Here is an 18,603-nt window from a genome sequence, read left to right on the forward strand (position 1 = left end):
TATATATATATATATATATATATATATATATATATATATATATATATATATATATATATATATATAAAAGAGAGAAAGAATGATTTTTAGAATAAAGATACATTTTGCACAAAATATACCTCTTGAAATTGTTTCCTGTTGTTGAAGTGTAACAATGTCTTCTGCTACATGCCACCTAGGTGGCTTCTGTATCCTACCAAGGTGACTTTATTATTATATTATACTACACTTTATTATACTTTATGGCTGGCTTAAGCTGAGCACACTGATTACTCGGTGTACAACAGGTGTGCAGCCCCACCCAGCCCCAGAGTCCAATCAATCAGACTCGGGCCAGGTGAGGCTGCTTGAACAAGCACACCCCACAGGAGGTTATAGACTTGGTCACTTGAAGTAAGGGTTGGTCCCAAAGCTTTGCGAGAGATGCCGTTGTCTGTCATGGCTTGGGCTGGACAATAGAAAAAGCCATCACTCTTTGGTTTTGTATTTCTCCTTCCCCTTTTATCTCATTGCAGCAGGGTTGTAAACTTATCTCATCTCATATTCAACCATATTATCCGGGTTTGGGTTGCAGGGCTGCCAACTTTTGGGTTTTGGCCGGAGTGAGATTCTATAGAATCTTGTAATGCATACCTTTATAGCAGGGTCCGCGGGCGATCGGGATTGTTGATGGGGGTGGGGAGTGGTGTTGGATTGCGGGCGATCGGGATTATTGACGGGGGGGTGGGGGGTGGATGGAGGCGTGTTTTGTTTTTTTTGCCGTGAGAAATTGGATGTGTGGCGTGTGTGCGTGTGTAGACAGGCAAAAACGTGTGTCACATGGTGAAACCGTGAGAGTTGGCAGCTCTGGGGTTGTGGGGGCAGCAGCTCTAGCAGGGGGCCCCAGACTTCCCTTTCCCGGGCCCCTTTGACCAGCTCTTGCGGGGGGGATCCCGAGGCCTTCCCAGGCCAGTGGTGAGATATAATCTCTCCACCTAGTCCTGGGTCTTCCCTGAGCCCTCCTCCCCGCTGGACGTGCCTTGAACGTGCCACAGAAATGGGTGTGGATTAGGAAGTGGAGGAACTTTTGTCTGGAGGTAGTGGCAACGAGAGACATATGAGTAATTCTTTCAAGATAGAGGGCCAGTTCAGATCCAGGCACTACTTTTGATATAGTACTAATGCTGATGGGTTATTCAAAGAGGAAGGAAGTTTCCCCCCCTTCTCGGGTTCTAAATCCATGTTCTTTCAGAAAGTCGCCGAGTCAAGATCGCTTTTAACTCACTTTATTTGGTAAAGGTTTGGTATGATATCTATGAAGCAAAAGGAGGGGAATTGTATAAGCACGCGTGGAGATACATCTGATGGATGGCGCCAACATAACTGACAGTCACAGCCAAGCAATAATCATGGGAGCTTTATGACTTACAATCATGCATACACACATTCATACTGTTCATGCACAACAATGGTGTTGCTGATTATTAACTATGCCATCATGTGGTATACAAGGAAACTCATCTATCTCTCACACCCACGTATGCACACCTCACAAGGTCTGCGTAAAGAACACACTGACAGCAGCAGGAAATGTGTCTTACACCAATGAGCTGACATTAATACATAGCACACAAAATAGGCATGTAAAAGGCCAATGCGTGAGCAAAATAAACACCTGAATGCGACCAAATTAACGTAATAACTATTAAGTTAGGTGGTTGTACACATGACACTTCACTATATCTCACTAACACTTTTTTTCAAAACCAGCCCAAACTGTATGTACCCGCCCAATGCTAACTTTTCGAGCCTAAAGTGATGAAAAGTAGCCCAATTGGGAGGGGAACAGCCCAATCCACTGGTTAGTGTTTTTGGGGAAAACTGATCCAAAATTTGATCAGGATGATCGGCGTATTCTGGAGTTTCGAACAGTATAGATTTGCACAGCTGTTTCGATTAGCGATAGTTGTAACACAATGGGTCGGAGAGTTTGAAGTTTGAACGGCAATGGCTGGGGCGCTACCAGTGTTCTGTAATAACACATGCATTTAGTTTGTCATGTTCTTGGTACCATTGAAAAAATCATTTTATACCAAAAACTAAACCAAATTAGTATACACACACACAGACAGATGCAAACAATGGATAAATAAATGTCTGGCCCTTGATCACTCCATGCTAATTTGAGACTGGGAGTCACCAGGATGATGCAAACTAAATGGGTTTTCTTTGAAACACATTTATTCACAGCAAGTCCCCTTACAGGGTCCATAAAAAATAAAGACAAGAGGAAATACACATACAATTATCAAAAAATGAATGTAGGGACAAGAATAAAATAAAACTGGTCAATATTCATTTGCTTCCACAACACACACACTATTATATACTGTACACACACACACACACACACACACACACACACACACACACACACACACACCAATTTGTATGAGAGTGTGGCTTGAGAAGTCGACTGGCCTTGGAATTGATCTTCTGATCCAACTATCCCAGCAGCTGAAGCAATCAGATTCTGAAATGTCACCATAAAGACAACAGTTATCACTAGTATAATGTTAGATTCTATCACTCACTGAAAATGATGTTTCGTTTAAAATCATGAGAACACACGATTATAACAGCGAAAAACAAAGCTGCTTTACTTTGGTTTTGAACAATTTTAGCAATTTGCCCCGATAGCTGCAATTATTGTGTCATTTGTAAACAGAAATATAGTAGAAGATTACGACAGTCTTACCTGTAGGCGAGTGCATTTTGCTGCGGGAGGTGCATTAGAAGCGCTGGCCTGTTCGTCATCGAAACGGGCCCACAGCGAAGACGGACGGATCATTTCTATCATCCTCCAGTTTGAAATGGAGACTGCATATCGTTTTACCTTTTATCATTTCAATACCGACTTCTCCAATTGTGGGGTTGTTTATTTTTATGTTCTAAAGGATTTTTTTTCTAAAGGAAGTCAAAAAACCTAGGATCCTTGGGAAATTTTGTGTTTTTAACAAAATTCAAGATGGCTGTAAATCTATCCAAAATAAGTCATAGATTCTTGAGGCAGATTTTTCAAGTTTCATGAAGTCAAAAGGGTCACGAGATATATGTGGCAGCCAGAGCCAAATCATGCAGATCGCAACACGGATTGAAGCGTGGCAAGGCAGCAATGCTTGTAATAGATTCAAAGCCAAAGCCTTGTGTCAGCAAACAATCAGCAAAACAGTCTCAAGGCAAAACAGTCTCCAGGCAAAACAGCAGTGTTTCCGTGCTTTTAGGGCTGACAAGACCTGGCCGGGCCTATAAGGCAGCATTTCAAATCACAGCTGAGGGAGAGGTGCGCTCACGTTGGAGCATCAGCAGCAGCAATCGCTCGCAACAAGGGAAGCGCCACGCCAGCAGAGACATCCCCACTGAAGTTCACAAGCGAGCAAAAGCTGCTGAGATAAAGGCCAATTTCAGTGCTAATCTTACATGCAAACAATTGCAGCTACTGCTACACGCCTGCTCTGGTGACAAATTAACTAGAGGACAAACAACCAGGAAATGGGTGGGGCCTGGCCACCTGGGTAAGATGGACAATGCCTACTATACCTATAGAGCGCAAGTGTGGTTCCGGAAGTAAAAATTCCATTCATTTTCATCATAGAGATTTTGATTAAAAGCCTTAATTATATGTACCACACGCCGTTATATTGTGAATCGATGTTTTTTGCTCCTGTAGAAGCCATAAGTTAAACGGGGCAACATCTATTTTTTTTTTTTTGAAAAACACGTTTTATTCGCAATGTCATTGAAACGACTAACACTACCCATAAATCCTTAAGCGTGACACAGTGTCTTTGATTGGTGGAGCTCGCTGTTACCAGGAAAATTTTACTGCACACGCGAAGTGAATGGCCGTTTCTCAATTTGCGTTCTTTTCTGTACTTGTGTACTTGCGTTCTTGCGAAACGCAATCAGTCGTAGCGCAAGTAGCCTACTGTTCCAACTCAAAGTCAAGTACAGTCGAACCACCTGGAAGTGTTCCTGATGTGTTCTTAAACTGGCCATTCCATCGAGGATGCATCAGAGGTGACTTAGACTTGGGACCGTTAAATGTGTGTGTGTGTGTGTGTGTGTGTGTGTGTGTGTGTGTGTGTGTGTGTGTGTGTGTGTGTGTGTGTGTGTGTGTGTGTGTGTGTGTGTGTGTGTGTGTGTGAGAGTTTATATTCTAATCTGTGTGATTTCTCGCTCATTCATAATTCTTATATCAATAGCCTACTCTCCAACAATAACTCCTCCAATCTTTTTCCCGCCACTGACTTTTTATATGTAGAGTACAGATGCGCATGCCCTGTGTATAGCTTATACACGGCACGCGCATCTGTACCCTACATATAAAAAGTTGTGTGTAGGCCTATAGCTTATACACACGGCACGCATATCTTTTCATTTATATTCATTCAAAAATATTTACATACTACTTATACTTCATATAATTTGTTATTTATCCATTTTCAGGTTTCATATTGAGGAACCGTTCATTGTTCCCGTAAATGAACGTTCTGTTAAGTTTTTGTGTTTTGCATGGTGTTATATTATTATTCATATTGTTATGTTTAGGAACCGTTCAATGTTCCTAGTAGATAATTAGCAACCGTTCAATGTTGGTTCTGCTGTTTTTTTTAAAAAAAGCCTTCTGGTGATGTGTTCATTACATTTGTGGCCATCAAGGTAGCACAGTCTGGAGTCATACTATGCACACCTGCTCTACTGTTGCTTAAACTATAATGGAAGCCAATTAATAGGCAATCGATTTTCTGTGCTGATGGAAACGGTGCTATTCAAAATGAAACATGGAACAGCAAGCTTAAACACTTTAAAATGTTGCCCACAAATATCACGTCACATCACAATCATGTGAGGTCTTTAATAGTGTATTTCACCATGCTGTCCTTTTGTCTTTTATAGCACCAGAAAGGTATAAACAACTTCTTACTTGATAACTACGATGTGTTTCTGGGGGCGGGGGGTGGGGGGGGGGGGGGGGGGGGAACAGGAAACAGGAAACAGGAAAGGTGTGTTAGTGTTAGTCCCCAGCAAGTCAAGTGTTATTATTGTCAACAATAATAATACTTCTTTCAGTTATTGCTATAAAGATGGCAGTGAAAACTTGTTTGTTTTAAAACTTTTGATAGAAGTTGTTGCAAAGACTAGTGTGCTGACTAAGTACTGGAAAACTAATTTATTCCTATTACATGGGCATCCATAAGGCAATAATGATGGTCTCATGCAGTAGTAAAATAAAAATAATAAATATGGATATAAATAATTTAATAACTAATAATTGTAGCCCTTTAAAACTGACACAAGTAAACATTGCAAATACAAGTAATAAAACCCAAGAGACACAAAAATATAACCTTACAGTGAGTATCTCTATGGGGAGAATACTGACCAGAGGACTTCTAGACACCAAGGGTTTCTTCAATGTGATAATCCATAGAAATAAAGGGGGGCCCTCTAACAAGGGTTGTTTTTATTTAGCAACAGGCTGCAGGAAAGGGTGAAAAGAGGGGGCCTGCGGGGCATCTACTCTCATTCTCGCATGCTGGCTTCTGCTCTCACTTCTGCCAGCTCTGTGCAGGGCTTTCACAACAAATGGGCCATGGGTTGGTGGGTGAGCATTTATTTATTTTTATTTATGACTTTATTTGGTTGAAAAGTCTCCAGGATACTGATGTTGGTCCAAATAGGAGCCACAGAGGGGCAAATCCAAAATATATATGAAAATGCTTTGTGTCCATGTTTACGCCACATCAGGCTTTGGCTACACAACTAATAGCCTACTTGTTAGTATGATCAATTATCTATTGTTTTTTGTCTTCTCATGGAATTTGTTGACAAAGTATAGAATATATCACTAGATTGATCCTTTCATGATTCCTTTCAATTGCAGACATGAACCTGGGATCTGATGTACACCATCTCCTGGGTGTTAAACCGGTTTGGGTGGGGTCTGCTGCACACCATCTCCTGGGTGTTAAACCGGTTTGGGTGGGGTCTGATGTACACCATCTCCTGGGTGTTGCGGATTAATTCATTGTGGCGGCTAACAGGCACTACTCCATCAACGTGTTTGTAGCCTTTTACATCACCACCTACCTCTGCACCTTACAACATCATCCCTCATGCACACCTTACACTACCGATTCCACTCCACACTCCACACCTTGTTAATGATTAGTTCAATTGATTGCCTTTTGTTAAATAAATGAGTGTTCTTAAACTGTTCATGGTGTGTCTCCCACATTTGTCATGGCCAAAGAGCGAGGTTATGACGGCAGCTGCAGTTTTTTTCTTACCCTAGGTTTTATTCCCTGCCCGTATGTATCTGGATGATGATTTGTCCCATTCCCAAAACTGTTCATCTACAGGTATTGAATGAAAAAGGCATAACACCCCGTGTTATTCTTTACACATCGTTTTTACCATGGATGTTAAATCCAGGTTCCAATCATATTGATCAAAGGACACTCAAAGCTTGGTATTGTAATGGAAGTTGTAAGTTTTTTTTTTTATCTTGTAGTCCCTGTTGTAATAAAATATATTTTAATGTATAAGATACATTTTAGTAGCTTTAATCAACTAAATACCTAGGTTGGCCCATGGTTTGCCCTCTCAAAGGCTGAGTGGAAGTTCTCTCCCCAGGACATTCACTTGAAGATGAAAAGGAGTCATTGTAGGAATAGTGATACTATTCACATGAACTATGTTTATAGGGGAGACAGTGAGTGTAATAATTGCTTTCATGTGTCCTTCATTTCCATAACTCTGCATCATATAGAATCAAACAGAATGTGGTAGTAACATATTGCATATGTTAATATAGCCTACAATGACTTTAGGTTATGAACAACATTTGTAAACCATATATTCACAGTATAAACTACAACTTCTTGATGGAGATTCACCAGAAAGATATTATTTTGTTGAAGTGAACCATTGGAATATTTCAGAATAGCAACAATCATATTATACATCAAATAGGCTACTGCTATAAAGTAGGCCTAGTGTTTATTGATTTTTCTTATTGACTACAGTTGCCTACAATCAGATACTGTATTAAAATGATAGATAATGCAGTAGGCCTTTAAATTCTGTGGGAAATATTTTCCTAAAAGTTAAAATAAACGCGCCTAATGTTGGCATTCCATACCACGAAGATGCCAAATTACCCAAGTAGAGAGGCAAATAATGACGTAGGCCTATGTATATTACAAAATATAAATGCATGTATTTTTTTGGCTGATCTAATTATATATTTTCCATTTCGTTTTATAGATTACATTATTCATGTACGTTAAAAATAAATTTACGAAATCCTACAGTTCGCAGGTCTCGTTAATGCAGCAAGTGAATCAAATGACCCAATATATTCACAGACCCATCAGCTGGCGTACCCAGGGAACTCACCCATTCAGTCAAGATGGTAGGAAGCAAAGGAGTCTGAAATGACCCGCATGGACCTATTATAAGCCATCCAGCAAGCAACACATCAAATCAAATAAAAAGAGACTTTATTGATCTGGGAACTTCATAAATATGCAAGCTTGCTCCATATATAACACCAACAACATAGTGACCTACCCACATAATGAATTGTAATACACCAACATTGTTAACTGTCATAAACAAGCAGATTCAAATTAAATACCAATGCAACTGAAATTATTATATGAGTTTTTGACAATGATACTGTAATGCATCCGTTCTTTGTCTTTGGATCTTTTGACTAAATGGATCAATAAATGGTGAATCGCAATGATCGCAAGCAGATGAACGTGAGTTTGAGTGCACGCGTCCAACAGCTGAACCAGTGGCGTAGCCAGAAATGTCCACATGGGTGGGCACAGAAGAAAACAGGCGGGCAAAGCCAATTTGATTGAACATATGATATAGGCCTAGATTAGATGCACCATACAAACACTAATCAAAGGCATGTTATATTTATGACATAAAGGTGGAATTTATTAAAGGCATTTGATCACAGCTGACAAATTACGCTGACACATTTTAAACTTGCGCAAAACTGCATGAACCCATGCATCGGCGCGAACGCTTCAACGCTTTCAGTCACCGCTGACAATTCGCTGTTAGGCTAAACATGCGCAAAACTGCATGAACGTAGCTTTGGTGTGCATCACATCAAATTGAAACAGATTGGCCATATAAGACAAGCCTACTGCAAAGATGAAAACTTATCACACACACACGCAGAGAGAGAGAGAGAGAGAGAGAGAGAGAGAGAGAGAGAGAGAGAGAGAGAGAGAGAGAGAGAGAGAGAGAGAGAGAGAGAGACCTCCTCGACTGACAGACAGGCCTAATGTATAATGGCTATATTTCTATATTTATTTATTTTATTTGTATAGTGGGAGGGCTCTCACAGAAACGTTCAGGAGGGAGGAGGAGGAGGGAGGGTGGGAGGAGCTGCCGGTTGCGATTTGACTGATTCTTGAGCTCTCAGCGGAGTGCTGACTTGCGCGCCTTTTTTAGATGGTGAACGTAAACGAAGGAAAGCCCTCTGATTGGACGGGCAAGACTGACAATTCGGCGGACCTAGGCCTGCCCAGGCCCCCCCGTGGCTACGCCTCTGAGCTGAACCAGTCTACAAAACCCGTCCACAGCCCGCTAAAAAACTGCAATACCAGGCATGGCCACTGAGCACTGGTGGATTGCGAAAATAGGCACTGCTCCTGGGGGCCTGCGCAGCATTCAAATACACGCACACAGACACTTCCTTCCTGATAGTCCCACTGTAGGCCCACCCTGCGATACAGAGCATGCATCGAGGGCCATAGGGTGGTGGATATACGACCGTACTTATCCATCTGATGGCGGAAAAGGGTGAGTGATTGGCTTCGTGGCGCTTTTTGCGTCAGTTGCGTTTTCGTGGCCTGATAAATGTCTTGTTGTATAGGCAGCTTGCGTTTCAGTCCACTTGAAAAACTAAACTATTGCTCCCTCCAGTAACACCGAGCACAACCGTTAGGCTTTTGATATTAAGTCTACCTACGGTTTATTTGCAGTTTCACCAGACAGAATTGTCACATGTAATTGAACATATACATACATACTTGTCAGTTATTACCGTACACTCAAATACACCAAAACTTGGAACATTCAGATTAAGCCAAAGAAATACAAACACACACACATATATGACAGCAATAGCCACTCGAGCGCAGACTATGTCCAGATCCACACTCGCCCGCTCTCCTCGTGCTCTCGCTCCTCACCACTTAACCCAAGACCAAGAGGGTATAATGGAAAGATGCGGATCTGACACAGAACCGCATTAAGGGTTTTAGTAGGCTACAGTTCATTCGCCGTGTTCCCAAGATGTTAAAGGAAGAGGTGAGAAAAAAAGTTCTGCATTAACCTTCACGGAAATATGACCTGAAACAAGCACTTGGCCTTTGGCCAGACTGTTACACATGCATGTGTAGCGGTAACTGAATAGGTAACTAGCATTTTTTTTTATTACAAACACTTTGACAAAGGTTGTTCAGACATAGCCTACTGTTCCCCTGTAGGTCAAAGGTTGTATATATTGTATCGTCTCGACAGGCAGGATCAGTCAACAGCGCAACACCCATCCTTGGGCAAACGCAGAACGCTTAACCAGCGGGTAGAAGTTAGCTGCATGTTCGCGATATTCGCCAGATATTCGGTTTTCATTTACCCCGCAATCGGATTAATCAATACAATTGCACTTCATTACGGCTGTAGTATGTTGAGGACAGTATTGGACACCGTAGGCTATTGACAAAAAGCACAACATGTTGTTCCTAACCATATATGTGCGAGAAAAGCACTTAAATTTGCCTTTATTTTCTATCTATTTTACTTTTTACTTATCTATTATTTTATTTTATTGTATGACAATGTTTATATGTGAAGCACTTTGAGTCTGCCTTGTGTATGAAAAGTGCTATATAAATAAAGTTGCCTTGCCTTGCCTTGCCTTAAATATACTGCTTTCTGTTTTAGGGACCGTCTACAAATTACACCCCACAGACTGGTGGCATAGTTTGAAATATTCACCAAAAATCAATAAAAATAAATTTTCTCATTCTGATTGCTGTAGTAGTTGCCAATGGTGGGCTTTTACTTACTACAGGTCATTATTTGTTGATATTTTACATTAAAGCGAATCAGGATTAAATTAATAGTTTGAAATATTCACAAAAATCTATAAAAATACATTTTCTCATTCTGATTGCTAGTAGTACTTGCATATGGTGGGCTGCTACAGATGACATTTTGCTTACATGTTACAATACATTGAACCAGGATGTATAAGTGTTTAATATATTCACCAAAATTACATTTTCCTATTCTGTATTCTGTATTCCTATTATTTTTCCTACTGTAGTAGGATTGTTGCTAATGGTAAGCTAATAGTAAGTAAAAGCCCACCATTGGCAAGTACTACATCAGAATGAGAAAATGTATTTTTATTAATTTTTGGTGAATATTTCAAACTATTAATTTCATCCTCATTCGCTTCAATGCAAAATACCAACAAATAATGACCCGTAGTAAGTAAAAGCCCACCAATGGTAAGTATTACAGCAATCAGAATGAGGAAATATATTTTTATTGATTTTTGATAAATATTTCAAACTATGGCACCAGTCTGTGGAGTGTAATTTGTAGACGGACCCAAAACAGATAGTAGCCGGAACGTAGAGTCAAGTGCTGTTCTTGCACAGATACCGAGAGCAACAACTAATGTCGGTCTGGTCAATACGGTGTCCTATACTGTCCTCAACATACTACACCCGTAATATAATGCAATTGTGTTGATTAATCCGATTGAAATACCGAATATCCGGCGAATATCAAACCTGCTGCTTTTACCCGCTAGGATAGCGGAGCGATTGCCTGTAGGTCTACAAGATGCAAGCATAGCCTACATGACCAACAGTAGTCACGACGGAACACTGTGCTCCTGAACTGCGTCGATGAAATGTATCTGATCTATTGAAGTAACCAAGGCTTCACACATCTGTCCTCATGAAATAAACACAAAAAATGCCATGATGATAATCTGCAAAACAGGTTACTTTATTTGTACCCGTAGGTAAACTTTACCTACGGGTACAAATAAAGTAACCTGAACCTAAGCTTCGTCTGGTTGCCAGGGGATTGCGGGCGGGTGGGATTGTTAACTGTTGTTCCACCCCAACTAGTTTATCGACTTTTGGCAAGTTCAACTTTCAATACACAATGCTATAAAGGGTTATTATTGGACCCATTTTATCGTCCTAGCTTCTGGACAGATTATTTGATGCAATATAGTTAAACTCAGCTAAATGTCGGTTCATGGCCGTGTTCTTCTGGCTTTAGAGTAGGCTATTAACTAGGCCTACTTTGTTTCTGCCTGAAATCCTGGAAAAGGGGGTTGTACGTCCGCTGGTTGTTGGCAGGGGGGGAGGGGGGGAACTGCGCTGATGAATGGTGCTCCGCGCCTCCGATGCGAAAAAACAACGGTGGACCTGTTCGTAATTCATTGATATATTTTGAAAATTGTAATGTAATAATTATCAACCTTAATTTTGGGGGGCCCCCCAGGTATTTGGTGCCCCCCAGGCACTTGGTGCCCTACGCGCAGTGCGTGTTCTGCGTGTGCGGAGTGTGCAGGGCGGTTGACTCAGCCGTCGGTGTGTGAATGTGTGCATGAATGGGTGAATGTCAGTCAACACTGTAAAGCGCTTTGGATAAAAGTGCTTTATAAATGAGGACCATTTACGTGTATACTCTCAGGCATGATGTCATGTCTTAAATCCATCAATCTCAGAGTCAGGAATTTATTTTAATTTTAATTGATGAGACAAGGCCTGATGTTCCCTTTTGACATATTTATGACATATTTATGACACCATATTAATTTCCCTTTATTGTTTTGCAGTGATTCCCCTGTCCAACCCGGCGGTGACCAGATATTTGCGTCTCGTCTGCGGCGTGATATTAGCACTGGGGACATTATTGACTTTGTATTTTGCATTCATAAAGTCACCTCCGAATAGCAACTGCCTCCCCCTCCCCCGTCATCATCACAATCCAGGTGTGAGCCACAATGTCGCAAGGAAACCCCTCGTTCTGGTCTGGTTCTGGCCGGAGGACCTCAAATTTGACTTGGACGACTGCAAGAAACACCTCAACATCGATGGCTGCCGTCTCACTGATGACCGCTCCCTGTACCCCAAAGCAGAGGAAGTGATCTTTTCTCACGATGCCATCAAAGACGACCTGTCCAACCTGCCCCAGCTACCGCGACCAGGCTTCCAGCGTTGGATTTGGCTGAACCTGCAACCACCGGCCAACACGCGCAGAATAGAAGGCGCTGACAATCTTTTTAACGTCAGTCTGAACTTTCGCAAGGACGCTGACATTCAGGTGCGTTGGGAACTGACCTACAATAAGGTCCTGGCAGGAGCGCCTTCACTGCCCAAGAAGGAGCATGTGGTGTGTTACATTAAGGGTGACAAGGTCGCAGAAAACAGTACGGGGCACAGCTATTACAAAGAACTGGCCAAGCACATCGATGTCAAGGTCTTCGGCGGGTCCTCCACGTCTCTGTTGCAAAACGACTATTTTGACGCTGTCAGCAGCTGCAAATTCCACCTTGCCTTTGAGGATTTAATTTACAGAGACTACATCACAGAGAAACTGAACGGGCCGCTGGCAGTTGGGACCGTACCAGTGGTGCTTGGTCCCCCGAGATTAAACTATGAGGACTTTGTGCCGGGCGACTCATTGGTCCATGTTAACGATTTCCCTGACGCCAAATCCCTGGCGGACTTCCTGAAGAGGATTGACGCGGATGACGCCGCATACAGGCTCTACTTTCAGTGGCGTCAATATTTTTCCGCACACCGCCACCCTGTTACAGATAATCTTAAGTATCTGAAGGCCATCTGCACCGCATGCGACTTCTCCACGAGAAAAAGGGACTACAGAGTCATTCGTAATCTGCACAAATGGTATTTTCAATAGTCTTGTTCACCTAGCCTTGTGGTTCTCAGGTTCTCATTCTGTTTCACACTGCAGATGGCTTGTTGAAAGCCTCTGAATTATTTTTTGATTATCAGTCCAATCACTGCTGGAGGTGGAGGGATTTCTGGTTCATGACAAACGAGTGCTGCATTTGTTACAATATTTGTTTCACTTCACTATTTATTTAAACCCTTTTACTCTATCTTTTTTTATTAATGGTTTAAACATTTAAGTGGCCTATTTAATTGCAATTATGGTTTCAATGTAATCCAAAATCTGCTGATTGATGCTTATCGAAAAATGCATTGGAACAGAAAACAAGTGTTTAATATAGGACATTTGTCGCCCCCTAGTGTCGAAGGAGCACCTACACGAAAGTAGGTGAAGCCATTGGGCGCCGTAAGCTGACCTTAAACGGCCTGTAATGAGAAAGGGACGAGAACATACATATCAAGCCAATAAACATTTTATTCACTTGGATTGTGTTAATTTACATATTCCTATATTTATTCCTGGCTTTCCTTTATTCCTAAGTTACAACTACTACTGGCTCTTAATTGCCATAACATGGCAATTGAATTGCTATGTTATCCAAGTCATCAACAATTATTTTATGCATATGTATTATAAGTATGTAAGTATAATAAGTATGAAGCGATCGGAAGGTTTAGTTTACACAGTGGACATCACTGACCACTCATTATCATACCATGATATTTGTCTTTACTTATAAATGTGTAGGCCTACTGTCGGGTGTGTAGGCCTACTGTCGGGTTCTTTTTTTGTTGATATTTGTTGTTGATATTCTCAATGTCATCCCCTGCCTCCTTCCTCTTCTCGCCCCAGACATCCAACCAACCACCGCCGCGTTTAGTTAAACGCAGTGGTTCTCTTTTTCGGTCATCCCCCGCTTTGGACAAGGGGGGATTTTCAAGCCCCACCTGCCCCCATCGCCCCAACACAATGCTAATGAAATACGCCAAGCTTAACATTTCCAAATTTATTGAAGTAGGCCTAACATCAAGTTACATCATGTTGTATCTAAATTCTAACTAAATAACATAAAATAACAGTTCAACAATAGAGAAAATAAAAGTGCAGCTGTGTCATAACTTGCATCAAGTTCAAAAATAGAGAAAATAAAAGTGCAGCTGAAAGAAAAAAGAGCGAGACTTCTCCGGTGCTGGATCTGAGCCTATTCAGGAGCGGAGGAGTCAACTAAAACCGTCAACAGTGGATGATGTGCTTTTTTGCACGGCAATCTAAAGCACCACGCCAAACACCACTAATTCCCCGGCGTTCCATCTCGTCTAATTTTCCTTCGGGTGCGGGTCGGGCGTCGGTATCAATTTATAGCGGGTCTGGTCGGGTGCGGAATGTAATTCGCGCTACTGTCGGAACACGGGTAGGATGTGGTTTTAAGTTTTGCGGGTAAGGACGGGTGCAGGTCGGACTCTGCTCTGCTTATCTCTCTCCATCCCGCTCTGCCACTGGCTCACACACACTCTGCCCCGGCCCCGCTCTTCCACTCGCGTCACACCCTTCAGCGCGAAACATGTCCTATTTGCCATCTTGCTCCGACTGTTTTTGTTTGGCCAGCTACCCTGGCCTACACCCAAATACCAATACCCAATATATATATTTTTAGTTTTCAGTGACATTTCCTCCCGTTTGTCGCGCCCCAACTGTCACGTCTCTATTCCCCACCAGTGGGGCGCGCCCCACACAACCGCTTGTTTAACGTAACAACATCACGTTGCATCACGACACTGCTCATGGGAAATGTAGTCAGTAGGCGACTGCCCAGGGAGCGAGAACAGTAGAGCGGCTCTGACTGACATGATTGCCTCATGCATCACCGACCAAACTGGCTAGTAAGTTTTTATGAACACCCGCCAAAATGATTTTTGACCCGCATTTGGCGGGTTGGCGGGTGTTAATTTAGAACCCTTTATTGGTACCGAACAGGTGTTAGGCCTACACCGAATTCTGCGACCCACCGAAAAGTGCGACCCCCAGGGGGCGGGTCTTTCTTTTCTTGATACAAACGTTAATTCTAAACAGCATTTTAAACAGTAGCCTATAATAGGAAATGCTCAAAGGTAAACTAAATCAACGTCATTAAACACTGACTAGCTTTTTATGGGGAAAGAAGCAACGGTGATGGACCGTAGCCCACTAAACGCCCTATCCATTGTATGGGTCTGTAAAATGCTAATCAAATCAAGTGTTTATTAAGCTCATTTAAGTGAGTGAGGTAGGCCTATGTTGCGCTCAAAGCCTGGGTTAGCTGGGACACGAAAGTCGATCTCTTTTAGCGTCGCCATGATCACCATCACCATGGTGACTTTATGCTGTCAACCAAACCTGGTCGGGAGCAGGTTTTCGGATAAGATAAGCGCAGCCTCCTCGCCCCTCCGTTGACAATGACGTCACCATTTGTGGGTTTCCCCGTAGACCGCGGAGCCCGCATCGTAGGCCTACAGGGTGAAAGAACCTTTGCTAAACTCCGTCATGTTAACATCTTGTATGTTGTTACTGATGTTGAGGGCTGCTCTGTCCCTATCGATTAAACATGTCAATAAATCGACTTGACTCGTTTGAAAACGTTATTTTTTTTAGGCTACCCAAAGTAAACCGTACACCCTGGTAACAAACATTAACGGAAAGCGTATGAATAGGGAAGTGAATGGCTTCCCTGAAACCGCGACCGTTGCTAGACACTTTTATTCACGTTTGTTGGGCCTTTATTGCACTGCCTTTTTTTTTTTTTTTAACCCTAACCCTAACCCTAACATATGGGTTGTTGTGTTGTTCTCTTGGTGATCAGTAGGCTTGTGTTGTTCTCTTGGTGATCAGTAGGCTATATAGGCTACTAGTTAATCCCTCTGGCATGGCATGTCTTGTTGATACAGGGCTCTCAAGTTTTGAACTGAGTTCAGAGTGAGATTTTGTTTGATTCCTGCCTGTTCCACTGTTAAATAGCGGCGCAAATTGGTGGGCGCTATCCTGGTAATTACTCTGCGTGAGAAAGTGTGGCGTGTGAGCGTGTGCATGGGTTGAAATGCGTGTGTCTCACGCCCAATGCGTGAGATTTAAGAGCCCTGTTGATAGGTGTGCCTGTGTGAGCAATAGTGCGTCTCTTAGGTGTGTAAGTTAAGTTATAGGCCTATTTTCCATTAGTTATTTACATTCCTCTCCAAATGATCTCTCTCCGTGGAAACCGTTTCAAGTTACCATGTTGGTTAAAGTGCTGGTAAAGTAAACCATTAACCCATTGGAGGCAGGCCGTGTTTCCTTGCTTTTCTAAAGGCTTTTCTATAGGCCTACCTGCCTATAATATAATACGGATCCTAAGTCTTGGCAGCAGATCTCAGCTCTAGTTCTGTTAGCTCTAACCTCCAGTATCAAACGGTATTCAAATACAAACCATACATTTTGCTACATATCTCCCTGCCTGCTACATTTACAACAGTAACCACACTGTTTACATTATAGCCTATATGCTCATTATTATTACCAGCCAAAGTAGTAGGCCTAATAATAATTAGTCCCTTTAAAACACAGAGAATCCAGCTTGTCTTGTCCTCAGGGGCCAACACATTTTTTGTTGTGCCTTAGTACACAGCCATCAATGAATGCTTTTTTTCTTTTTTGAAACAAGGGAACGACCCATTCCTATGTGTGCTTGTGTTGCACTTTTGTGATCATATACTAGTTAATCACCGTCTTGCCTTGTTGGTTGGTGGAAGGCACTAGTGTGTATCGTAGGTGTCTTACTTAATTGTTATTCAGGGTCTCAGCCATTTTTTTTAAAGGGATTTATGAGAACAACCACGTTTTTCATCCATCATCAACACAAGTTAGGGGAAACCATTGTTAAAATCAATAACTTCACCAACGAGTCTGGATTAAAAATAATAATCAGACCATCTCTGTAGGCCTGCCAATAGCTGAACTATTACTTCAATCATACAATGAACCAGCGACGCTGGTCGTATAGGCTAGCATCATGCTGATTGCAGGCTTTGGGACTGTGGGCCTACAGTTGCCTACAGTACCGTATAGTAGGCATATACATTAAGAAGGCTACATCCAATGGCTACTGCTGAAATGTCCACAGACAAATTACTATAGGCCTACTACACAAATCTCATCCTCGATCTCTCGCGAGAATGGCCGGAAGAGGGGGGTAAACTGAGCGGTTTCAGGGAGGACGGGATGGGGAGCTCGTGCAGGCTGTCCGGAAACCTCGCGGGGCTCAATTGTCTGAGAACAGTCTGCATGGCGGAGAGGACCAGTGCCGCGGGGGTCTTCCCCACCAGGTACTGGAAGGTGGCATCGCCTAGAGCCTTGGACCAGAAGTCCGGCTCCTTGTCGAGAACGCCTTTCATTTTGAAGTGACACCCGGCGGGCATGAACATCAACAAGTTGTCCAGAGTTCGTCTCCTTTCCGCCGGTGTCACATTGCTGGGCTCCCTGAAGCGCGCCAGCAGCACGTCCAGCGGGGTCCTGCCCTGGTGGTCCTCCGCGCACGGGGACGCGCCGTTGCCGAGCAGCATAGTGACAGCCTCGGGGCGCTCGAGTTCACACGCCAAGTGAAGCGGCGTTTTGCCGTCGTCCGCGTGCAGGCACCCCCCCTGGCGCGTGTACGAAGGGATGCTCGGCGTGGTGCGATGCACTTCCTGCAGGATGAGACCCAGTATGTACCGCCTGTCGTAGCGCACAGTCATCGCCAGATGTGGAGCTGACGAGGGGCAGCAGCAGAACCGCTCCCCGGGCCGAGAGAGCGCCTCGTCGGTGTAGTGGCTCAGCAAGTACCGGGCGTACGCCTGGTGGTCGTGCACTATGGCGTACAGCAGCGCCTCGGACGGGTTGTAAGTTCTTTGGGTGTCGTCGACCTCCTGGTAAAACGTCTCCATGGTCCGCATGTCCTCCAACATCCACACGGGTTTGAGGTCCCGCACGGCCTGGTAGAATAGAAGCGAGAAGTACTTCCGTGGCTTGTTGTCATTGATCTGCGTCCCGGGGATGTTGGTGGACAACGCCATTGCTGCCCAGCGACCCGACTCTGGAGTTGTCCTTAAAACTTTCCGAAATAAATTAATGGTGGGCTATGACGACATGTTGCCTCGAGGAACCGCTAATTTAACGTTTGCACAAGCAGGGCGAGTACATAGAAAGCTCGCACACCCTTTATAAACTCATTCGAGCATACATTCCTGCACACACATACACAAACTGAACTGCATTGTAAACAGGTCGTTTCTCTGCAGTATCACGATGCTGCGCATGCGCCAGCAGTTACAAAGTCATGGTCCACCTTTACCGATAGGGGCGCTGGAGAGACCACGACCTGTCTAAAGACTATTAAGAGTAGGAACTCGATGTTGTAAGATTATCACAATTTCCAGCATTTCTAGCGAAATGCTGTTATTACGAAGTCAGAAGTGGAGTAAAATTTCAATCTAAAATATAGACAAAGGAGAGGGCCTCCCATCATACCAGCTGATCTAAACAGCCTTCCACCTTGTCATCTGATAACTGTTGGATTATCAATGCACAGAACAT

General features: G+C 43.1%; 2 protein-coding genes across 2 annotated transcripts; one reads left to right on the forward strand and one right to left on the reverse strand.

Annotated features, from left to right (window-relative positions):
* The first annotated feature begins 8,738 nt into the window (after positions 1–8,738).
* Positions 8,739–13,469, forward strand: LOC311364141 (4-galactosyl-N-acetylglucosaminide 3-alpha-L-fucosyltransferase 9-like). The gene is made up of 2 exons (XM_084484157.1): positions 8,739–8,874; positions 11,945–13,469. Exons 1-2 carry the CDS (start codon positions 8,862–8,864, stop codon positions 13,030–13,032), a joined length of 1,101 nt encoding a protein of 366 aa, XP_084340283.1. The 5' UTR covers positions 8,739–8,861; the 3' UTR covers positions 13,033–13,469.
* A 3,522-nt stretch (positions 13,470–16,991) lies between these two features.
* Positions 16,992–18,273, reverse strand: LOC311364142 (ankyrin repeat domain-containing protein 9). The gene has a single exon (XM_084484158.1). It carries the CDS (start codon positions 18,081–18,083, stop codon positions 17,175–17,177), a length of 909 nt encoding a protein of 302 aa, XP_084340284.1. The 5' UTR covers positions 18,084–18,273; the 3' UTR covers positions 16,992–17,174.
* Between the last annotated feature and the right edge of the window lie 330 nt (positions 18,274–18,603).

The sequence above is a fragment of the Micromesistius poutassou genome (genome assembly GCF_964030765.1).
Source record: "Micromesistius poutassou genome assembly, chromosome: 19".
NCBI lineage: Eukaryota > Metazoa > Chordata > Actinopteri > Gadiformes > Gadidae > Micromesistius > Micromesistius poutassou.